This window comes from Lepidochelys kempii, chromosome 2 (genome assembly GCF_965140285.1).
Source record: "Lepidochelys kempii isolate rLepKem1 chromosome 2, rLepKem1.hap1, whole genome shotgun sequence".
Classification (NCBI taxonomy): domain Eukaryota; kingdom Metazoa; phylum Chordata; order Testudines; family Cheloniidae; genus Lepidochelys; species Lepidochelys kempii.
The window spans coordinates 190,162,610-190,187,568 of NC_136381.1; the positions used below are offsets into that span (position 1 = coordinate 190,162,610).

General features: G+C 43.1%; 1 protein-coding gene across 3 annotated transcripts in view; it reads right to left on the reverse strand.

Annotated features, from left to right (window-relative positions):
• SLC6A20 (solute carrier family 6 member 20) overlaps nt 1–24,959 on the reverse strand; it is a 41,516-nt gene that overhangs the window by 9,476 nt on the left and 7,081 nt on the right. For all 3 annotated transcript variants that reach the window (XM_073333158.1, XM_073333157.1, XM_073333155.1), the window contains 7 exons: nt 19,889–20,029; nt 16,234–16,325; nt 12,184–12,411; nt 9,703–9,813; nt 7,945–8,186; nt 4,442–4,604; nt 2,099–2,303 (listed from right to left, as the gene is read on the reverse strand). In XM_073333158.1, coding sequence (XP_073189259.1) covers nt 2,099–2,303; nt 4,442–4,604; nt 7,945–8,186; nt 9,703–9,813; nt 12,184–12,411; nt 16,234–16,325; nt 19,889–20,003 — 1,156 coding nt within the window. In that variant the 5' untranslated portion in view covers nt 20,004–20,029. The remainder of the gene's footprint in view (nt 1–2,098; nt 2,304–4,441; nt 4,605–7,944; nt 8,187–9,702; nt 9,814–12,183; nt 12,412–16,233; nt 16,326–19,888; nt 20,030–24,959) is intronic.

Here is a 24,959-nt window from a genome sequence, read left to right on the forward strand (position 1 = left end):
TGTTACAACAGTAAAGGCATGGTGTGACTGCTGTTAAAGTATGCAGACACTAAAAAATATTTCCTTGCAAAATATTTTCTCATGACCCTGCTCCGACACTGTTATTGCTGGTTTGGTTATGAGCACAGAGCTATTGACTATGATGTCTTGTAACTAGATATAGAAGAAGCATCTCTGATTATTTGTTTAATCACACATGCACCCTCCCACCGAGTGGCCTTTGTTCTGTGTCATGAGCACAAAAAGTCTTTGCATGGTTTTGGCAGGCTATTTGAATGACATAACCATGGAACTCTGACTGCTGATAATGATAGACTATTTATAGTTAAAACTATGCAGGTGGTGTAATACAGGAACTGACGCTGTCATAAATATAAAGGGAAGGGTAAACACCTTGACAATCCGTCCTGGCCAGAGGAAAAACCCTTTCACCTGTAAAGGGTTAAGAAGCTAGGATAACCTCACTGGCACCTGACCACAATGACCAATGAGGAGACAAGATACTTTCAAAGCTGGGGGGAAACAAAGGGTATGGGTCTGTCTGTGTGATGCTTTTGCCAGGGACAGAACAGGAATGGAGTCTTAGAACTTAGTAAGTAATCTAGCTAGATATGCGTTAGATTCTGATTTCTTTAAATGGCTGAGAAAATAAGCTGTGCTGAATGGAATAGCTATTCCTGTTTTTTTTGTCTTTTTGTAACTTAAGGTTTTGCCTAGAGGGATTCTCTATGTTTTGAATCTAATTACCCTGTAAGGTATTTACCATCCTGATTTTACAGAGGTGATTCTTTTTTTTACTTCTATTAAAATTCTTCTTTTAAGAAACTGATTGTTTTTTTTTTATTGTTCTTAAGATCCAAGGGTTTGGGTCTGTGGTCACCTATGCAAATTGGTGAGGATTTTTATCAAACCCTACCCAAGGGGGAAAGATTTGGGAGGATTTTTTGGGGGAAAGATGTTTCCAAATGGCTCTTTCCTAATAAAAATCCTAGTTAGACGTTTGGTGGTGGCTGCGAAAGTCCAAGGGCAAAAGGTAAAATAGTTTGTACCTTGGGGAAGTTTTAACCTAAGCTGGTAAAAGTAAGCTTAGGAGGTTTTCATGCAGGTCCCCACATCTGTACCCTACAGTTCAGCGTGGGGAAGGAACCTTGACAGATGCAAATGGTTTTTGAGGTTCAAAAAATTTAGCTAGCTATTTTTTGATAGGAGTTTCTCCTTTTGGTGAGAGACAGATGTAATAAGATACTAGAAATTTGTGATCAGATTTCAAGATCAAAGAAGTTCCGATAAATATGGAGACATTTGGATGTGTATGCAAACTTTCTGATGCTCACTTATCATTAAATACTAATTTGACTGATCATTTGACTGGATGTTTGTGTCAGAAGTCCTTGTAAATATAAAGATGTGATTTCTGCAATACCCATTTCTTAAAAGCAATAAAATACTCTGGGCAGTGTATTCTGGAGAATTATGGTTCCTCCTAGGGAGTTTTTCTGTCTTGGGTCTCACAACAAACAAACGGAGGCGATCTTCCCTGAGAAATGCCGCCACTGGTTGTAGTTTATGTTTAAATATATTCTGTGAAACCAACAGCAAAGTATCTGCATGTTGTAGGACAGTACAAGGGACACACAAGTGCTTCCTGCTGAGATTTTCAAAAAATATTCACTGTGTACTTGTGACATTGTTTTGTTTTTCCTTATTCGTATCATGTTTGACTTTTTTTTTTTTTAAGGACTATTTTGATGAATGAAAATGACACACAATAGAGTCTGCGGTTGTTGTGAGATAACTGCATTTTGGAGGCTGGGGACCAGGCCTCATGTGACATTCCTCATGCAATTGACAGGCTGCAGGGGTGGACTCTACAGTCCTTACTCATCCAGAACTCCCACTGTAATCCGTCAACTCCCCTTAGGACCTGAGCCTGAAAGGGGCTGAATACCCTTCACTTCCCTTGAAGCCAGTGGGAGTAGAGGGCAGGCAGAACTTGCACGCTAGGGGCTTCCAAATCCCACTTGAGTGTGTTCACTCCTTATGCAGCCTGAATTTCTACCCGCTGTCGACCTGTTTTCTTATGTGCTAGTCAACTTACCTGAGATCACCTCTTTAGAAAAATGGGTGGACAGAAATTTGCTGTCTGTCAAAGGGGTGAGGATAGCTGCAGTGTTTCCCAGCATACTGCCTATGCCCAGCATCAGCAGCATAATAAAGTACAGCACTGAATACAGCTGAGAGACCTCCATGTTTTTTATCGCTTCCGAATACACTATAAATGCCAGTCCAGTGCCTTGGACAGCCTGCCAATGAGAAGAAGAGAGTAGAACCTAACCAAGAGTGGTGGTGTCAACTCTTCAGGTAGCTGCGCCTTTGCTTATTTACTGAGAGAAATCAAAATCAGATTATTGTACAAAAGAACTTTAATCCGCTAGAAAAAATAGCCTTTCATTGAAAATACGTCTCCTGCCTCTTGCTGAAGCTCTGCTTCTACCATTATAAACAGTAAGTGAAAACTAGGCAAGGTAAATCTAAACTCTGCCACTTTTTGCTCTTGTTGAGTAGTGCCTTGTTCTTCAAGTAGACCCATTGATTTCAATAGGACTACTCAACATGAATAAAGGCATCAAAATCTGGACCTTAGTGATGGCAAAATGGTAACTATGTGCCAATAGTCTTGCATAATGAACTAGTTGAGATCTTTGCTGGCCTGTTTGAATGGTGCAGAATTGGCCTCCTACTACTACCGGGAATATTAATGGACCAGTCTTGCAATCCTTACTCAGGCAAGTAGTCCTAAGTCATCAGAATGAATCATATCCTGATCTTGGTTCCTAAATCCTGAGGAGTTCCACTGAAGTCCTTTGAATTACTTCAGATTTGCAGAATCTCACCCGTTGACTTGAATGGGCCTGCTGGCGTGTAGAACTCTACTCCCCTGGGTAGTAGTGGGGCAGGACTGAAGCCAATAACAATACCTGGCACTTCTTGACTTCAAAATGTTTGACAAACATTAACGTGCCTGAGTCAGCACCTCCCCGAGGGTAGCTATTATCCCCCTTTGTACAGATGGGAAACACAGGCAGAGCAGCCAGGTGACTCGATAGCTTTATTAGAGCTGGGTTTAGAAATGCAGTTCATTTCCCCTCCTAGTTCTATACGTAATATGGCAACATCCTCTTACATCTAATCTCAAAGGGCCAGACTTATGACCCTCACAAAAACCTAGCTACCTTCCCACTTTTGTTGCAACCAGTAATGTCCTATGTACTACTGATGGCCATGCTGTTAGTGCTGAGTGGATGGACGATGTGGAAGCCCAGTGTGCATGGCAAACGTGCTGGAGGAAACCTTAGTGCAGGGTTGAGCTTAGGGCTTGAGCAGTAAAGCTAGTGCTTTATTGAGCTAATCAATTGGTTGCCTGAGCAGAGGGGAAAGGGTGATAAAAGGAGCAGCCCTGCACTTACATCACCTCCCTCCTGCCAGTTCCTCTATAGGGAGGTATTTCTGGCAGACGTGGTGATCACTGTATTTTGCTTATAGAAGGTTCGAACACTTTGGGCTGGACCCTGAAATTCTTACTTATAGGAGCCGTTCCATTGACGTCAAAGGCTACTCACACAGGTAAAGGTTACAGGATTAGGTCCTAAGTCTATTGTAGCAGAGCCAGCATCCACCAAAATTAGTTGTGCCATCTTCAGCGTCCATTGGTGAGATGCCAATTAATAGGAACTGCATGGCTAGATCCCGGTGCACCAGGTTTGCCGGGAGGGTCCTGGGCGCATGGGAAGTTGGAATGGGAGTTTTTACTTGAATGTCTCCAAACAGAAGAGGGGAAAAAAGGTTCGACTCCTCTTCCATTTGAGGGGCGTGGGAAGGTTCTTATTTTCACGAATTTGCTTGCCCAGCCAAGGCCATCAGAAGGGGTCTGAGTGTGACTAAGCATCACAGCCCTGAGCCCAGGCTAGTGCGTAGGCTGCATTGCCCCAGGAGGCACTGTGCCTCACAGACACCCCTCTGGGTCACAATTCCCCCCTCGCTCCAGGGGATAGGTGAGTATTAATTTACAGCTGTCTTATTATTCTAGAAGCAAATTATGGCAGCCAGATGCTGCAGAATATACATATTTATACATTTATATATATAAATGTTCCACCTAAAGTTACTCAGCGGAAACATATTTACCTAAAGGCTACAATCACCTGGGGCTGCCAAGCGGCCTAAGCAAGGAAGGAGTCGTTCAGGTTGCCTAAGCTAAGTGTAACCTCTACCATCACATTAAACATACTCAAGACCTCCTCATCAGTACAACAGCTAAAAGAGTTCGTGTTCTTTCTCTCCCTTAGACCTGACCATCAAGATAAGCTTCTAGTTCTGACTGGGGGGAAAGGAAACAAAGAAAAAAAGACAACCAAGGCTGGTGCACAAAGGAGCAAGTTACCGTGTCTAGTTCAGCTTCCAGACTGCAGTTTTTAATCTGTGGCAATAATTCTACATACTGGTTTGGGTAAGTAGACGTCAGGTAATCTTTCATACTGTCGAGGTTGTCTGCAGTTAAAGCTCCTTCTTCCAGGTCAAAAGTGTTTGTCAACAGCAGTATTACCCTGTAAAGCCAAGATAATTTAGTTTCTTTCTACTAAAGCTAGAAGAAATGTTTCAGTGGCAGAATTTGGATGCAGCTGCTTTTAAGTGGAGCAGTGCATTCCAGAATACCACAGAGGGACAGGCAGGAGAGCACTTGTTATACTTCAGTAAAGTATTCTGAAAAGAGGCCGAATGTGAAACTACACTTGTCAACGGGGAAGAAAGAAAACTGGGACAAAAGATATGCTCTGGCGCAACCAGAAGTTATTGGCTTGATGCAGGAATCACGGGGTGAAATTCTATGCCCTATGTTAAACAGGTCAGACTAGGTTAGCATAATGGTTCCTTCTGGTCTTAAAATCTATGCATCTATATGAAAATTAATTTTCTTATTTTATTCCTCTCAGTTCCATTTGCAATTATTGCTGTGAGTGGATGGTCCCAAATTCTGGGTCAGGTCCTCAGTTCATGTAAACTGGCGTAGCTCCACTGAAATTAGTGGTATTATGGTATTTACACCAGCTAAAAAATCTGCCCCGTCTCTTTTCCTTTGTGTCTCTTTTAGTAAGACGGCCACATGGCATCCATTACTGCCTGATAAAGGAGATGCTTGGAATATTGCCTGTCCTCTGCTTTGATTAGTGCAATAGGTTAGTGCTGCGTAAATCTAACAAAAATATAACAGTAGTCCAGTCACTGAGACTTTGTATACATGTGAGAACATGGCTTTAGGATCAGATCCTGCAGTGCGCTGAGCATCTTCTGTGAAGTGCTGAACTCCTTCACATCTCTCTGTAGTCAATAGGAGTTGACGCTTAGTAGTTCCCAGCAGGGAGAACTCAGCACCTTGCAGGATCATCCAAAAGCTGGTGAAACATATCTTAGTACCTTGGACAGAGATTCAGGCTGATATAGGGGCTAGCTCATATGGCACATCATGTCTGACAGCTATCCTATAGGTACTGGAACAAAGCCACTTGTTTATAATCGTGGTCCAGACGGGACCATGAAAATGACTTTTGGATCAAATAGACACCTAGGGTTGAACTCTTCTAAGGACTCTGGGACACAGTTCTGAAATCAAATATATAGCATATTTCATGATCTTTACTCTTGTTACATCTGTCAGCAGTACTTCCACCAGAAGGCTTGATGCACATGTGAGACCCAAATTTATCTCCTTTCCACACAGATCTGTTGTTATGTTACTTGGCATACCTGAAAACGATTGAAATCAGGAAAAAAGAAAAGGATTTCTGCTTGTTCAGTCTTTTCACCAGTATTTTCTACCACCAGACTGAAGGTGGCATGTCAGGGTAAGCTATTTATTTATACAAATAAAACAGAAGCGGAGAACTTAATGCATGTTGGAGAGCAGATAATTCTGAAGAAATAGATTCTAAGTCCTCTGAGGATTTAGGTCAAGATTAAGGTCTGTGTTTTCAGCCAGGCCAGGCACAGCATGTATCTGTAAATCTTTTGTCTAAGAGTTTGTGTGGCTGTACATCTTGTGTTCATTTTTTGTGTTCACAGAATGACCCGTGAGTACAGATCAGAGCACCTGCATCTCTATCTACTTCAACTGAGCCTGCAATCTGATACTCAGATTTGTGCCCACAACTGAAAGGTGGGCAAAACTATTGGTTGGACATATGTTTTGAGGTTGTAAATTGTATCTGCAAAAAGGATGTCTCCAAAATTTGGCCCTCGGTATTTGCGCTCTTGTTTGTTTGCTATCTTGATAATCTGTTTGGATATTTCCTGGGATGATGTACTATGAGAGCCCTTGACACTGGAGAGTCTGTGGAATTTCCAGCTATTGTACAAACCTTTTTGAAGCAGTGATAGTTGTACTGTGCCTTTGTGTCATAGGGAGATGATTGGGATTTGCCTTCTCATGCTTACTCTTTTATAATGGGGGTGGGCGGCAAGCCACAGGGTTTCTTTGAATGAAAATGTGGCTGTCCCCAAATGATTTTTCATTTCATTTTAATTTCATCTCATCTCAGAAGTAAGCCTTTTATTGAGAACTCCTATTTTAATTTTTGATGGGGGAAAAAGGACTGGAAAGTGTCTCTTTCTGAACCATTTTTTCTATCTCCTTCCTCTGAAGCATCAGGAGATGGCCCAAGCTGGAGACAGGACATTGGGCAGGGAGGGGTGGGCTCTGAGGTGATATTGAACATTCTCTCTCTCAGGTGCTTGGCTGGCTGGTTCTGGCTCACATGCTCAGGGACTAACTGATCGCCAAATGTGGGGTCAGGAAGGAATTTTCCCCTAGATCTGATTGGACCTTGTGGGGTTTTTTTTGCCTTCCTCTGCAGTGTGTGGTGCAGGTCACTTGCCAGCATTATCTGGGTATATCTCATTTAATAATTTCCCTGCCATTGCATCAGCCTTGGGCACTGGTGCACCCCAGTCCCGCCTGTTCTTTGCCTGTGGCTCATAATAATCTAGTTTCCTGTGGGTTGTAATACTTTGATCTCATTTCAGTTGTTGGGTCAGTGTGCAGGTGCTGAGTGGGTGGCCTGGGCTATACTAGAGGTCAAGCTAGATGTTCTAGTGGTCCTTTCTGGCCCAGAGCCCTCTGACTCTATCAGACTTTTCTTCGGTTGTGAGTGTGCTTTAACAGGAGCAGCAGCAAAGAAGCTCTCTCATGCTTTCTAAAAAGTGTCTTCTGTCCATTCCTTTCCTGGTATCAGGCCTGCCTGCAATTACCTTAAAGGCGGGCTGCAATGCTGAACGCACTCAGTAGGAATCCAGCCACTGTCTGTCTCATGCAATAGACTTTATATACCCCTCATCAGAGGTAGAAAGCTCTGTAGCCATTTTCACTATCACTCTGAGTCAGGGACCTGGGCACAACACAGTTAAACTTGGCAGTGTAGGCAGGACCTAACTCTGTCCCTCACCTAAGTCCTTGGACTTCCAAGGTTTTAACCTTGTGACAGGACATAGGTGGATGCCATCTCCAGGGCAAGTGTAAAGAATGTTGTAACTGGTTTAGGGAACAATGTTCTCTAACCTGCTCAACCCTCCTGCTTATAACTGCAATGTAGATAGGTCTTTAAACTCATTTGTCAGCAACGATCCCTGCACGACTTGCAGACAATAGTAACCTGAACTCTGATCATCAGTACTAGTCATAAAAAGAACAGTGAACTCTGAATACTAATCTCAGATCTTACCTAATTTAAAATCTCCTGCATGTTTACCAGATCTATTCAAGTGCGTTTCCTGGCACTCAAGGAGCTATGCTGCACAGTTGTTATTTGTGTATATATGTAATCTCTTTTCTTATGTGTTACATCCTATATCATGTCTCAGGGGGGAAAATAAGTTAAAACTCCAGTCTCTTACTTGCTTAGACAGTTTTCATAGTTGAAAGTCGCCTTAAAGCCATAGATAGAGAAAGTCACAATACTGGCAAATATTGACGTGCTGCTGTTTATCAAAGAGACAATTATGGCATGTCTTTCGCAGTTGTTGTTTGGCTCATTGTAGCTGGCAAACGCTATCAGGCTTCCGAAACCAAGACCAAGTGAGAAAAAGATCTGGGTAGCTGCATTAATCCAGGTTTTAGGATTTGCTAATTGGCCTAGCTGTAAAACAAGAGAGTGAGAAATGGCTGATGAAAACAAAAATGGACTTTGGACTGTTTATCTATGCTCTCATCATTGTAGTATCTAGACACAAAGTAGAGAGTAATCTCATTTATGTGGGACCTGATTCTGCTTGAGACCACATATTCGCACAGTGCCTATTTAAGTCAGTGTGAGTTTTACACATAGAAGTAGTGCATGACTGAGCTCTGTGTGTGTGTTTCTCCAGTGGGTGAATCAAATGGTGGTGTTATATGCGGGGATAAATTCTCTGTTGGTGTAGAGGAGCAAAATTTCACTGAAGTAAATGGAACTTCACCCATCATGCTAGCAAAGCAAAGCCTAATGAGCTCCTTTGACATCTTTGGATTTAAATCATAGAATATCAGGGTTGGAAGGGACCCCAGAAGGTCATCTAGTCCAACCCCCTGCTCGAAGCAGGACCAATTCCCAGCTAAATCATCCCAGCCAGGGCTTTGTCAAGCCTGACCTTAAAAACCTCTAAGGAAGGAGATTCTACCACCTCCCTAGGTAACGCATTCCAGTGTTTCACCACCCTCTTAGTGAAAAAGTTTTTCCTAATATCCAATCTAAACCTCCCCCACTGCAACTTGAGACCATTACTCCTCGTTCTGTCATCTGCTACCATTGAGAATAGTCTAGAGCTATCCTCTTTGGAACCCCCTTTCAGGTAGTTGAAAGCAGCTATCAAATCCTCCCTCATTCTTCTCTTCTGCAGGCTAAACAATCCCAGCTCCCTCAGCCTCTCCTCATAACTCATGTGTTCCAGACCCCTAATCATTTTTGTTGCCCTTCGCTGGACTCTCTCCAATTTATCCACATCCTTCTTGAAGTGTGGGGCCCAAAACAGGACACAGTACTCCAGATGAGGCCTCACCAATGTCGAATAGAGGGGAACGATCACGTCCCTTGATCTGCTCGCTATGCCCCTACTTATACATCCCAAAATGCCATTGGCCTTCTTGGCAACAAGGGCACACTGCTGACTCATATCCAGCTTCTCGTCCACTGTCACCCCTAGGTCCTTTTCCGCAGAACTGCTGCCTAGCCATTCGGTCCCTAGTCTGTAGCTGTGCATTGGGTTTTTCCGTCCTAAGTGCAGGACCCTGCACTTATCCTTATTGAACCTCATCAGATTTCTTTTGGCCCAATCCTCCAATTTGTCTAGATTTGCCTAGATGTATCTTAGGCCATCTTCATCTGTGATGTAACTCTGTTGAATTCAGGGATGAATTTGGTCTGATATTGTTATTCAGTATATAAATAATACAACACAGCTTAGGTTTGATAGGACACTTCTTTTCCTGGGTGAGGACGCTAATAACGCATTGGTGACATAGTGGTGTACCCTTAAGAGTCTAGATACGTACAACATAAGACCTAACTTACTATTGTGAAAATATAATCTAAATAAAAATAAGTGACTATTTTTGTATGAAATTATGCAGTTATAACGATAATGTTTTGTTTAAAATTCAGGGTATATTTTCTGTACCTTTGGTGTAAACATGTAAATCAGCCCATTCACAGCTCCGTGTAGTGTTAGTCCTCTAATTAAGTATATGAGCAGGACTAAATATGGCAAAGAAGCTGTTACATAGACAACCTGCAAAAGAAAAGGTAAATTAATTAAAGAGTTAATTTACACTGGCATCTGTTACTGTTTTGCAAGAACTTATAGGGGTTTAGGAAGAAGGAAAAAGTCAAATAATGTCTATAGTTACATTATCAAGGGAAAATTGGAAAAGGTTATCAATCCTCATACTTCAGAGTTTACAGTGATTAGCAGAGGGGGAGAAACAATGAGGGGGACATATCAGAAAGAAATTTCCTTCCTGGAATAGGGTTGCATTCTTAGGTACACTGTGGGCATGTATATCTCCATTTGCAGGCAGTGTAGCAGTCTATATATTAACCATTGTACTAATCTGGTATGGCAAATCTTGTATGTATGTTTGTTCTGTATGAAATATTCATAATATTACATTTGCTGCCTTATACTGATCCTTAAATGAGCAGTTTCAGGTCAAATTAGGCCCAAATATTAGGTTTTACAAAAACAAATCTAAGACCAATGGTAATATTTCCATTATTTTCTTTTTTAAATCCCAAAGGAAATGCTTTATTGTAATAAGAAGAATTAATACAGCGTTTGCAATCCAAACTTTACAGCATTTTGCTAGAGTAAAATTGACTGGCAACTGACAATAAACAATGAAACTAATTAGTCAATTTTCATTGTCCATTCTAAGAGAAATCCAAAAAGTAACAACATAAATGGTAACAAGCAAATTCAAATTTTAAACTTACTTTGAGATTTGCAGATAACATCTTATATTATTATCTAGGCCAGGAAATGATTGGGACCTGATCTGCAGCTCACTCAAGTCAATGCACCTTGGAACAGGACAATGATTTGGGGGGTTCGGATAAGGGGCGGGGTCCAGGTCATGCCTGGCTGTTTGGGGAGGCACAGCCTCCCCTAAGCAGCCCTCCATACAATTTTGGAAACCCGATGTGGCCCTCAGGCCAAAAAGTTTGCCTACCCCTGTTCTCGACTGTAACATCTCAGAACTTCTTAGAATTTTGCTGCTGCAGAGTGAATGTCACTCAAAGCGGGCCTCCCATGTGGAACACAGGAATTGCCATACAGGATTGGACAGAGGCCAGAACCAGCTGCTTCAGAGGAAGGTACCAGAGACCCTGAAATAAGTAGCTATAGAATAACCTGTCCCCACAGGGGAAGTTTCTTCCTAACCTCTATTAGTTAGAGGATGGCTAATGGCCTGATGGCCTGAAGCATGAAGGTTTTCTATCCCTTTGACAACTCTTGGTTTTTAAAAATCCTTACTATTGTTATATACCACTATTATACCTGGATATTCATGTTATCCATATAAATGTCCAATCTTTTAAAATCTTGCTAAGCTTACTCTGCATGTTACCATGTCAATGAGTTCCACTAAATAACTGTGTATTGTGTAAAAAAGTATTAATTTTTACTAGTTTTAAATTTGCTGACAGTCAATTTCATTGAATGTGGCATTCAAGGCTTTAACACAAGAGGTCGATTTAAAAGTGACTACAAAGTGACGTAATTCCTGCTTTCCTTCCCATAAAGGTACGTTTACAAATGGAGTCCATAAGTTCCTGTCATCCATAGAACAAGTTGCTTTTTCTTTGTCTGAGTCACAGATACGTTCTTCCTCCAAACTCGTCAAAAGGCAGCTTTTCAATAACGGCACCACAAGTGATCACCAAGCAGCTTCAGTATCACACTGGTGTTTATATCTAATAGCAGAATACTGACCTGCACCCTCTGATACTTTAATGTCTCTGTCTGATCAGCTCACGCCTGTGATTCCATGAGCAAACTGACTTCATAGTCCTTGACTATGGCACATGCCAATGACCACCACATTGTAAACACGGACAGAACTCAGGAGCTTTGTTTAGATGAGGGCAGTATGCAATGAAATGGCTAATGTGTGTACCCTGCCCTCTACAGGATGAACTGTGACATTCTATGACACTTGTACAAATATGTTGCCTGCAGTCCAGAGACTGGCCCACAGAGACTATTATGTCTTAAGCTACTGCAGCTAGTAGAGATCCTCTTTTAGCTAAAGTGGTAGTCTTCTATGCTTTGGAGACAAATATCCCCATGTCAGATATGTATGCAGCATAGCTATTGATTGTAGTGTGGGAATGTAGACAACACACTGATTTATTACCCAACTAATGGTTAGAACCAATTAGGTTATGCAAATGCTCTCCCAATGTACAAGCTATTGGATGCATTCATCAGCCTTTAAATGTCAGCCTGAGTGCCATGTGGCAGGTGGATAAACAAATGCATGTTTAGAGCCAGGTTTAAAAAGCCTGTTTGGTTTTTTCCAGTTAACATCACTTAAAGCTGGTTTCTGCAAGTTCTAATTATGGTTTAACTCTGAATCCACAGATATAATCCTTTTACCTTGCCAGTAGACTCTGTTCCTCTCAGAATACACAGATAGACCACCAGCCAAGCCAGGATCAGGCATACTGCTTGCTCCCACTGGATGCTCCCATACTCCTCAATGGATGGTGAAATGTTCAGGGTTTTCCTGTACCAAAAGTACTGAGTAGATGAGGTCTTCGCACATTCTTCGTCAAAACCAGTGTGGTTACTGTTCAGTGGACAACTGGCCCATGGCAAGGGATCCTTTGGGGGCCAAACAAATGCAAAAGTTGCAAAAGTTAAGCATGTTGCAGGGATTTTCAGAGCTTTAGTTTATCAATGTCTGTACTTTGACCTGTCAACCTTTTACCCCTAATCAGGAAAATTACAGATTATTTATTCCTTATGCCATTTGACCTAAACCGAATTTCTCACCCCTGATAATCTGTATGTTATTCCCTGATAACAAGAAACTTCTATGCTTCAACTCTGTACCATTCACTTTCTTTAAACATCATCTTAATAAAATTTTTAAATCTGTTCTTGCTGAGGCGTGTGGGGAAGAGAAAAGGTATTGTGCAAAGTGACAGTGCAAGGAAGCCAGTGGCGTATTGTCTTGTAGATGTATGGGGACTCTGGGACAGATCCTGCAGCTCTTACTCCCATGAGTAACCTCGCTGACATATTTATATCTAATAGCATGAAGCCGACATACATGTAGTGATGTTGTTCTTTCATTTTCATCATCTCCTTCTCTTCAGCTCATACCAGTGATGTACTGGGACTAGTCACAGGAGTAAGGGCTGCGGTCATTTGTGGAAATTCCTATGAATGCTAATGTTCTTAGGATGTTAAGTCCCACAGAAATAAATAGCATTCATCTGAGAGAACCATAATCCAAAGGGCAGAGTCTGTTACCATTTTCTTACGGAACTATTGATATAAGAACATAAGAATGGCCATGCTGGGTCAGACCAATGGTCCATCAAGCCCAGTATTCTGGCTTCTGACAGTGGCGAATGCCAGATCCTTCAAAGGGAATGAACAGAACAGGTAATCATCAAGTGATCCAGCCCCTGTGGCCCATTCCCAGCTTCTGGCACCATCCCTATTCATCCTGGCTAATAGCCATTGATGGACCTATCCTCCATTAATTTATCTAATTTTTTTTTAACCCTGCTATAGTCTTGGTCTTCACAAAATCTCTGGCAAAGAGTTCCACAGATTGACTGTGCGTGATGTGCAGAAATTCTTTATTTTAAACCTGCTGCCTATTAATTTCATTGGGTGAATGTGGTGTTGGAGAGCTGCCTAGCAGCCTCTCGTTCATATTCCGACCTATTCATGCACCTATTCACTGCACCATCTGCTCAAGAAACTCCCTGAAAAAACACAAGAACAAATCTGCACACGCACCCCCCTTAGAACTCCAACCAGGGGTATTCTATCTGCTACCCAAGATCCATACACCTGGAAATCCTGGATGCTCCATCATCTCAGACATTGGCACCCTGACAGCAGGATTGTCTGGTTATGTAGACTCCCTCCTTAGGCCCTACTCTACCAGCAATCCCAGCTATCTTCAAAACACCACTGACTTCCTGAGGAAACTACAATCCATCGGTGATCTTCCTGAAAACACCATCGTGGCCCCTATGGATGTAGAAGCCCTCTACACCAACATTCCACTCAAAGATGGACTACAAGCCGTCAGGAACAGTATCCCCGGTAATGTCATAACAAACCTGGTGGCTGAACTTTATGACTTTGTCCTCACCCACAACTATTTCACATTTGGGGACAATGTATACCTTCAAATCAGCAGCACTGTGATGGGTACCCGCATGGCCCCACAGTATGCCAACATTTTTATGGCTGACTTAGAACAATGCTTCCTCAACTCTCGTCCCCTAATGCCCCTACTCTACTTGCGCTACACTGATGACATTTTCATCATCTGGACCCATGGAAAAGAAGCCCTTGAGGAATTCCACCATGATTTCAACAATTTCCATCCCACCATCAACCTCAGCCTGGACCAGTCCACACAAGAGATCCACTTCCTGGACACTACAGTGCTAATAAACACCACCCTATACCGGAAACCTACTGACCGCCATACTTCCCTACATGCCTCCAGCTTTCATCCACATCACACCACACGATCCATTCTCTACAGCCAAGCTCTAAGATACAACAGCATTTGCTCCAAGCCCTCAGACAGAGACAAACACCTACAAGATCTCTATCAAGTGTTCTTACAACTACAATACCCACCTGCTGAAGTGAAGAAACAGATTGACAGAACCAGAAGAGTAGCCAGAAGTCAGCTGCTACAGGACAGGCTCAACATAGAAAGTAACAGAATGCCACTAGCCGTCACCTTCAGCCCCCAACTAAAACCTCTCCAGCGCATCATCAAGGATCTACAACCTATCCTGAAGGATGATCCCTCACTCTCAAAGATCTTGGGAGACAGGCCAGTCATCGCTTACAGACAGCCCCCGCAACCTGAAGCAAATACTCACTAACAACCGCACAACAAAAACACTAACCCAGGAACCTATCCTTGCAACAAAGCCCGTTGCCAGCTCTGTCCACATATCTATTCAAGGGACACCATCATAGGACCTAATCACATCAGCCACACCATTAGAGGCTTGTTCACCTGCACATCTACCAGTGTGATATATGCCATCATGTGCCAGCAATGCCCCTCTGCCATGTACATTGGCCAAACTGGACAGCCTCTATGCAAAAGAATAAATGGTCACAAATCAGACAACAAGAATTATAACATTCAAAAGCCACTTGGAGAACACTTCAACCTCCCTGGATACTCAATTACAGACCTAAAAGTCATAATTATTCAACAAAAAAACTTCAAAAACAGACTCCAATGAGAAACTGAAGAACTGGAATTAATCTGCAGACTGGACACCATTAAATTAGGCTTGAATAAAGACTGGGAGTGGATGAGTCATTATATTAACTAAAAACTATTTCCCCGTGCTAATTTTCCCCATACTGTTACTCACACCTTCTTGTCAACTGTTTGAAATGGGCCATCCTGATTATCACTACAAAAGTTTTTTTCTCCTGCTGATAACAGCCCACCTTAATCGACTGGTCTTGTTAAGAGTTGCTATGGGAACCCCCATTTTTTCATGTTCTCTGTGTATGTGTATATATCTATATCTTCCTACTGTATTTTCCACTGCATGCATCCGATGAAGTGGGCTTTCACCCACGAAAGCTTATGCTCAAATAAATTGGTTAGTCTCTAAGATGCCACAAGTCCTCCTGTTCTTTTTGCGGATACAGACTAACACGGCTGCTACTCTGAAACATGAAGCACATTGTAAAAGACAAAATCACGTCACAGATGTCTTTGGACAAGTCCTATGCATTTGTAAGTCCTGCCGAAGCAAATAGGGAAGTGGCTACTCAGCTTGATCATTACCTCACTATCCAAGTTCAAATGTCAGTGCACCAATAAAGCCCCTTTATTAAGCCCCTGCAGAAACTCCAGAGATGATACATCATGAAACCTTATTTACTTCCTCTCAGAAACACCCATTCTGTGCTGCTGGGAGAAGCTACATAGCTCATCGCAGAAAGCTTTTATCTTTATTTTGTTGATCAAGAGATCAGCAAAGGTCTCACAAGGATGTGAAAGCATGTCCCCCTTTGGAGACATAATTAAGACACTTTTAAAGTGTTTGCTGGTAACAAGCTTTAACCAGACCAGGCTTCTGAAGTTGGCAGAGCAGAGCTGGATGGCCTGATGATGACTATAAGCAACTCAAATAAACACACTTCTAAATGGGACCATTCAGTGGTCAGGTTGTTGTGCTGGTTATTAGCTAACTGCCCATCAGCATCTGCAGAATTTAAGTTTTCATATCGCTTCTGCGCATATCAGATTTCCCTCTGGGCTAGTGCCACCTGCCTGGTAAATGGATCGTACTTTTGCCAAACAAGCCAGGTATGTTTTCAGAATTCCCAAGCACTTTGGCCCCAGCCCACCCCTGCAGGAAGTTGGGTCACTGTCTAGCAATGCAGCTCATCAGTGTTTCTACTCACCTGGAATGAATGGAACAGGTACCAGAACGCCCAGGCATTTATAACGTTATAGTACATGGAGAGGAAAAATGACACCACCACGCTGGCAATGCCTGAGGATGAGAAAAGGGAAAGTCAGCGGAAGGGCAAACTAGCTATCCATCAAACTGCAGAATTTAAAAAGGACACTTTTCAGCCATCTTAGCTCTCCTGGAGGACCACCACCATCACCAATGAAACATAAAGGTTCGGAAAAGAAGGCTGGAAAAATTGGAGCCCAGCTAGATACAAGCTGCCTAAGGTCTAGAGCTGTCCTATTGGGAAAGTGGCAATGCCTTCGGGGCAAAGAGACCAGTCAACCCAGTGACTTATGGTTCGATGTCCACACTGCAAAGAACTAGCATTCTGAGCCTCTCCTGGGAAGACAATAATGTGCCTTTAGTCGGGGTGAAACCCTGGTAGCTAAGGGGGCAGTGTTTTCTGACAGACTCTACGTGTGTCACCACAAAAAAAAAAATGTCTGCTGATATTGCTACGGTGAACTTCTGGCTGGACAGAGCCATTTCCTGAAATGCAGGGCTATTTCCTGGTAACTGTGTTCTAAGTGACCCTATCCTGAAATACTGAACAAGTGTCATTATCCTTCTTTCGGCCAAAGAGCAGTTGGCTGGTGCCAACCCTCACTTCCTTTCTCTTCACTCTAAACACGATGAAACACTGACGTCTCAGTCCCCTGGACTCACTGTCTCTGATAAACACACAGTAAATTCTCCTGCACACAGCAACACCTCTTGAACAAACATTTTGACTGATAAAATGAGAAATTGGGACAATTCAGGTGTCCCAAAAATATTCCTAGAACACCAGGACATGTGAAAATCCGGAACTGTCAGGGGAATAGTGGGACATATGTTCACTTTAGTGTAAGCTGCTCTGCTTACTACCTGCCTGATTAACCATGTGGCAGGAGGATAAAAAAAGGCATGTTTAGAGCCAATCAGGCCACTTCAAGATTACAAACTCAGTTAAAACTTGGTGTGTGGATGGAATCTGAGACCCCTGACTGGTACATGGCCCTTATTTTTGCCAAACGAGCTAGGACGGTTTCTTCATGCTGTGGATTAGGAGACAGAGTCAGCAGCATTTACCAGAGTTTCACAATTGAAAGGAATTATCCCACTTCCATGCAAATCAGTGACAAAATCCCTACACTCTGTTAGTGGTCACCAACCGGTAGATCGCGATCGACTCGTCAATCCTGGAGCCCCTGGCAGTTGATTGTGATCTCCAGCCACTAAAAGTCTGGTGGCACAGTGGGGCTAAGGCAGACTTCCTGCCTACCCTGGCCCCACGCCACTCCCAGAAGCGGCCAGCATACCCCTGCAGTCCCTGGGGGGGAGCAGGGGTCTCCGCGCTCCGCTCCTGCCTGCAAGCACCACCCCTGCAGCTCCCACTGGCTGGGAACGGGGACCTGCGGCCAACAGGAGCTGCACAAATATAAATCAAATATCAGGTAAAAGATGGAGCTCTTCATTCTAGGGCTAGACCCTTTGCAAGACACCTTTGTGGAAGCAATGCCAAGCTGTTTTACCTGATATCTAGGAAGAGTGCTGTAAGCCCTTTCTGCACACAAACAACAGTTACATATTTATTGTTTTACTGCACTCTTTTGAAATCTCTCTTCTTTCAAGGGCATGCAGGAGTTGAGCCTGAACTTTGGTCACTTATGGTGAATATTCAACGCCATTTTTGAACAATTCGCATTCAAATGAACTGGCGGTAGTTTAGGCTAGAAGGGCCATTTAGGCTTTTTTAGATGGATTCGTGCAGTTACTGGCCTTGGTTGAGGGATGAGAGTAATAAATTGGTGCATTGTTTTGTTGCTGTGATGTATTTTGTTAAGCTTGTCAGGAGGATGATCTTGTTGTTAAAGCACCAAACAGGCAGTCTGGAGATCTGGGGTCTGGTGCTGGGTTCTGCCACTGACTTTCCATGGTTCGGTTTCTGCAAAATGGAGACAATCCTTCCCTGCCTCACAGGCATGTCATGAAGTATGATTTATTCATGCTTGTAAAGTGCTTTACTGATCCTTGGCTTAATAGATTCAGAGATTCAGACAGAAGGGACCATTGTGTTCATCCAGTCTGCCCTCCTGTATAACTCAGGCCATAAAACTTCCCCAAAATAATTCCTAGAGCAGATCTTTCAGAAAAACCTTCAATCTTGATTTAAAAGTTGCCAGTGATGGAGAATCCACCATTGCCCTTGGGAAATTGTCCCAATGATTAGTTACCCTCACTGTTAAATATGTACACCTTACTTCCAGTCTGAATTTGTCTAGCTTCAACTTCCAGCCACTGGATCATGTTATACCTTTGTCTGCTCGATGGAAGAGCTCATTATCAAATATTTGTTCCCAGCGTAAGTATTTATAGACTGTGATTAAGTCACCACTTAACCTACACATTTGTCAAGCTAAATAGATGGAGCTCCTTGAGTCTAGCACTATTAGAAGTGTGTTCTAATTCTTTCATCATTCTCGTGGCTCTTCCCTGAACCCTCTCCAACTGCTGAAACATCCTTCTTGAATTGTGGACTCCAGAACTGGACACAGTATACCATTAGGAGTTGCACCAGTGCCAAATACAAAGGTAAAATAACCTCTCTTCTCCTACTCAAGATTAGTCTGTTTATGCATTCAAAGATCGCATTAGCCCTTTTGGCCACAGTGTCACACTGGGAGCTCATGTTCAGCTGATTATCCATCATGACCCCCAAATCTTTTTCAGAGTCCCTGCTTCCCAGACTAGAGTCCCCCCTCCTGTAAGTATGGCCTTCATTCTTTGTTCCTAGATCTATACATCTAAATTTAGCTGTATTAAAATACATATGATTTGCTTGCACCCAGCTTATCAAGCAATCCAACCTGTCCTCTTCATTATTTACCACTACGCCAATCTTTGTGTCATCTGCAAACTTGTCAGTGCTGATTTTATATTTTCTTCCAGATCATTGATAAAAATGTTAAATAGCACAGGGCCTGGGAGGTGCTACAGATGTGAGAAGTCATTTCAGGCTTTGCTATACATCACCATCTTACAGTATAAGACAGTGACATGGAAGGAAGTGGCTGAAATGTTGTATTGTGACCCAGCAGCAAAACAATGTACTCTTTTTAGAGTTGATGGCCACTCTCAGCTCCTCACAGGTTGTTCAGCCAGTGCTGCATCTAGGTGGGAGGCAGCAGTGGTCAGGGAAGCTTAACCTCTCTGTGCTCACTGTTTAGAAACTCTGGATAATATTTGCCTACTTTATGGAAGTATTATGAAGCTTAATTATATAATGATTGCCAAGTGCTCTGAGATTCTCAATACATAGGGTGCTATATACATGTGAAGTATGATAAGAATTATGACCTGTGCTCTGGGGGAAACTAAAGTTCATTGCACATACTTTAGCACAGCTCTTTTTGCTAATTACCCAGGGATCCATGACTTTGATCAAAACTGATTTCATTTGTATGGTCAATGTATCTTGCCCATTTCATTTTATATCCCATAAATACCCCAATTCCTGTCCCTTTCCTGCTCTAAATTACATTTAATACAAAATCATAGGAAGCCCCAAAAGTCAGCTGGGAGTTAAAAGTAACCCTGTGCACGAATTGAGAACGTACCAACCCCGCTGAGGTAGGGGCTTATGATTTTCCACGCGCCTATGCTCCCTCGGCGCATGTGCTGTCCCACTGCCAACTCCAGGTATAGCAAAGGCATCCCTTCTACAATTAACATGATGAAATATGGGATTAAAAATCCCCCTGTAGGAGAAACAAAAGAAAGCATTTAACAAGCAAATGAGAGAAATGAGCTATTACTTTTGAGACGTCAAATACAGTTTTAATAACACTGCTCTGTCATTAGCTGGCTCACCACTAATGATGTGAACTGGAACGCATACAGCGCCAGACATGCACACCTAGTCATGTACCACATCCATGCATGTACACCTTGGTATGCTCTTCCATTCACCGTTGTATGCAATGCCTGCTGCTTGTGCAGCCATAAACTAGTGGTCAAAGTGACAAGCTATGGAACAGCTGAAGCTAGTCCATAATGAGAGTCAACACATTCTCTGCCCTTGATGATTAGCCTGTAATTGCTACACGAGGGCTCTTGGGCCAAACAGTTGTCTTTCAGACGACAGTATATTGCTGACGAGTGCTGTTTTAGGATCCCAGCAGCACCTGCTGCTTCGGGCAGTGTCACCAGCGTGACTGATGCAACAAAACCCTAACTGTGTTGTCATCTCATTAGGAGGTGGAAGCGTCACATTTGATCAAATACATTTGATATACCTCAGTGTTGATGCCAGTCAGCAGCAATGTGAGGGTGTGACACCAGGAAAGCACGTGGGCAAACGTGAGACTATCTAGACTCAAGCCACATCTCAGCACTGGGCCCAGTCTCCAGCTGGGAATGTGGCTCACACCACATCCAAGATTCATCTGAACAATCACTATACAACACTGTGTGACCTTGTCTACACTGGTGCATTGTTACTGATACTTGGCAACCCTGGGATATTTTTGCTAAACATTTCCTTGTCTAGCCCTGGCCAATGAGAGAATGTCACAGTTGTTCACTTTGAGCAGTACAAGACCACAGCTATTAAAGTGTAACTAATTGCTACCCAAGCTGTTAAGGGTAATGAGGGAGGTGATGAGGGGGAGAGGTTTATTTCACATTCATTGCTCTTAAAGGGCCAAGGAGTGCAGCACTGAAGAGAGGTAAGGAAAAACCCTCAAAGGATCGTGAGCCTGAGGGCCTATCTACATAATAAATAAACTGTGTTTTCATAAGTAGGTGGTACCACCTTCATCTGACCTGGTTAAAAAAACCACATGGGGACAGAACCTCAGCTGGTGTAAATGGCCATAGCTCTACTGAAGTCACTAGGGATCTGACAGTTTGCAACAAGACCTGTGGGTCTGCCCCATGGCTGACTTATGTGTACACCACAACTTTTTTCACATGTGCCAGCTAAATTTGCACATCCACACCTAACACAATGCCTCCCAGTATTTGTACTGCAGCTACCCCGTAGTTCCTCCGCAGGGGCTCGGCTGCCTGGAGGACATGCACACAGAGCAATGCCAATAGCCGATAGGAAACTGTACTCTTGGTTTGTCCTACTGTGCAGACCTGGAAGGAAGGAAGACTGGCCAATCCAATTCCATAGACACGGGGTCCTGTACACAGAGCAAAATAAAATCACTGTGGCCTGCTCACAGGCGAACAGCCATGTACTAACTATGTTGCTGGCAAAGGTGACACACAATTAGCAGCCACAGGGTGAATTCTTGCTTCTGTCTGAACTGATTTGCCCATTCTGATGTCGTGAACTGAATGCACATTTGTGACTAATGAGGTGAGATTAGTGATAGATAGCTCCGCATGTATTGACCCTAAAAAGGAAATCCAAAGGGCTTTAAGTGGCTTTTAAATTACAGTGAAACCCAATACAAATTAGAGAAAGGCTCGAGCGATGGAGTTGGGCTGTCACCATAGTTCGGGCTGGGTTTGGCTCCGGTGTTCTGGCAGCGAGGACATGGGGGAGGGGAGCACCTGAAAGAACCCGAGTCAGAAGGGAGTGAGCGGAACACAGAGGAAAAAGGTGGGTGAGGAAGAAGGAAATAAAGAAAAGGGCGGGTAACACTGCAGAAAAATGAAAAAGGAGAAACAGTGAAATAGTCTAATCCCAAAATACCCACAAAACAGGTTAGATTCTCTTTCTACACATAAATTCTGTTAAACCCAGGGGTGTTGGATTTTGTGAGCCACCAAAAGGACATTATATGGTTGGCCTGGATCCTCTAGTCCAGCCCTGCTCTGCCACCTCCACCCTTGCATCCCGCTCACCCTCCAGGTCTAACCCATGCTTCTGATTTCCAGCTCCTGTGCTGCTTCTATTCCCCACCCCCCAGGGAAACTGCTGAAACTCCATGCCAGGCTGTACCTTTGCACCCTGCCCGCCCCCCTGTTCCTTTGTCCTCTGGGCCCTAATTCTTAAATCCAGCCCTGTGTTCTGAAAGACTAACAGGATACTGTGTCACTGTACGTGCAGTCCCTGTTACTGCTGATGTATGTGATTGAGGCAAGGGAATATCATACTCTCCAGGGGGCAGAAGGCTCAAAAAATTGTGAAAACTGGCAAAAGATCAAAGACCAACACTGTAGCGGATGTTGCTGAAGTAGTTACACGTTTTTATTTCTATAGGGCCTGATCCAAAGTCCACTGACGTTAAAAGGAGTCTTGCCCGTTGACTTGAATGGGCTTTGGATCAGGCCCATAGAATGTTGCTCTGTTCACAAGGTAATGGGTATTAGAAAAAGCAGCAGATTAAAGAGCAAAGCAATTAGCCAAAATTTTGCCAAGTGCTTAGTTTGCTCGTGTGCTCTCAGCCCCAACCTGGAAGAGGATTTGTGTAGCTCTTGGTACAAGAAGGCCTGTTGTTTTCAAGTACTGTGAGTTGGTAACTCTAATTGTCCTGCTAGTAAAATAATTTGGTTCTGTGCGGAGCTGTAGGGATTTTAAAGCTACTGTGGCATCATCACTGCATGCTGAACCAACCTCGGTTTATCCAACCACTGTATGTAAGGGGAAAGAATGGTGGTGAGCTCTCCAGGACCTACTACGGTCATGCCTTTAAGTGCATCGATGAGTTACTGGCATAATCAGATGGCTGATGCATCACCATTCTAGCCTGCAAATAAAGATAGCATGTGATGCCTCTGCATATCGGTTTTGAGGTGGCAATCACGTGGCATTAAATACATTACTTTCCCTGTATAAACTTTGAACATCAGGAATATAATTACACTGACAATGGAAGAGACACTTTAGGTATTATAGATGGGGGAACAGGTGGATACATCTCCAGTATGCATTTACCTGGATCAGATGGAGCTCTAGCCCAGAAAGACCATTGGGGAAGCCACTGGAAGCAATCACTATCCCCAGTTTGGTCAGTTTCCTTCTCCCCATCATAACCCAACATAATGTGAGTCTTACATTGATTGACATCTTATTTTGCTGACAAAGCCTTACTTAGTTTCTTGAATCACATTGTCTGAGAGATACTGAGTACCCACAACTCCCATTAAAGTCCACAGGAATTGGGAGAGATCAGCCCCTCACAGGATGTGATCTGTGCAGCACCAGAAGAAGCAGTAGCAGAGGGAACATGCACTTACAAGTGTGAGCTGCTGACCAGCAAGATGCCACTGAGATAGCTGAGCCTACCCTGCAAAAAACGGGGTACAAAAGGATATCTCAACAAGGCTTGGAAGTTTAAAGAATTAAGCTACATCAGTTAATTGGGTTTCGGTTGAAACCAGAAGCACTGAAGTTCCTTAACTGGAGTCCCTCACTCTTACACGCTTTTACCGAGTCAGCTTTGAATGCCTTTGTTTAGGATTGGCATGGTACAGATCCCTGATTCACCCTAGTTCTTAATTGTAACTAATGGGGGTGAGGTGAGTATGTGAACTTGCAGGCTGGATCAAGTGCCCTGGATCCTACATTTAAATGCCATAAATTGCACTTGGGCATTTATAGATCATCAGAGAGGAACAATTGATGTGCTCACTCCCCACTGTGCGCGTGAAACAGACAAGGTCTTTGCAAAGGGGAAGACAGACAAGCAGACTTGGTTCCTTGCAGAGGGCAAAGACGGGGAGGAACAGAGAGATTCTGTTATAGTGGGGTGGCTCATTAGTACCATATGGTACTTGAAGGGGGTATGTGTCACTGCAGGTTTCTCCTGGAAAAAGCCCCTACCTTTGACTTTGAGATCACCTCAGAAAGACCTGCTGACGAAGTCAAAAACAGATTTTTGAGAAGCCTTTCCTGGTTTTAACAGCAAGCCAAAATATTTACATAAATATCTATTATTTGGCATTTAATCTCCAGTATTAACATTCCTTGCAATGGGCTCTGCTCAGCAATGAAAATGAATGCAATCTGCCCAGTTACTTGCAAAGACGTTGAAATGAACACTGAGCAATAATCCGTATTATTCAGGGAATTAATTTTATACCTCCCAGCTATGCTTTTATTAACAACCCCTTTGTTTGCATCTTATGTTAGATAAACTGGGGTGGTATCAGAGACTTCACAGTCCTCACATATTCAGTGGGGACCTTTTATAGCACCCAGTCGAACCCCAGTGAACCCGCTGTTGACTTCAAGGGGATCAGGATCAGACCCTTTGTGAAGTCCTTTTTTTCACCAGACAGCTTCACGATATCTAGATTTGCAGTTTGCCATGTTGTAACACAGTGAAATAATTAGGGACTTTCATTCTACTTCACAACGAACGAGAGCTGGGGCGGAACCAAAAGTCCAGATCCAAACACCCCCCCAACTTTGGTTATGTTTGGATCCAAACTTTGCATCCAGCCCCTCTCTTTATAATGAGCTGAACCAAGATCCCAGAGCCAAACAACCTATGAACTCTGGGGCAGCTCAGTTCTGGATTCAAAGTTAAACCTTGGGCCAGATCATCAGCAGATGTAAATCAGCATAGCTTCATTAAAGTCAATGGTGCCCAGCTGATTTGTTCCAAATGAGGATCTGCCCCTCTGTGTCTTGGGCCTGTATCTATTAAGTATGACTGTCCCTATAGCTGAGTTCAGTATAAACAAGTTCCATTGTATCTTTAATTTGATAATCTCATTTATACATGA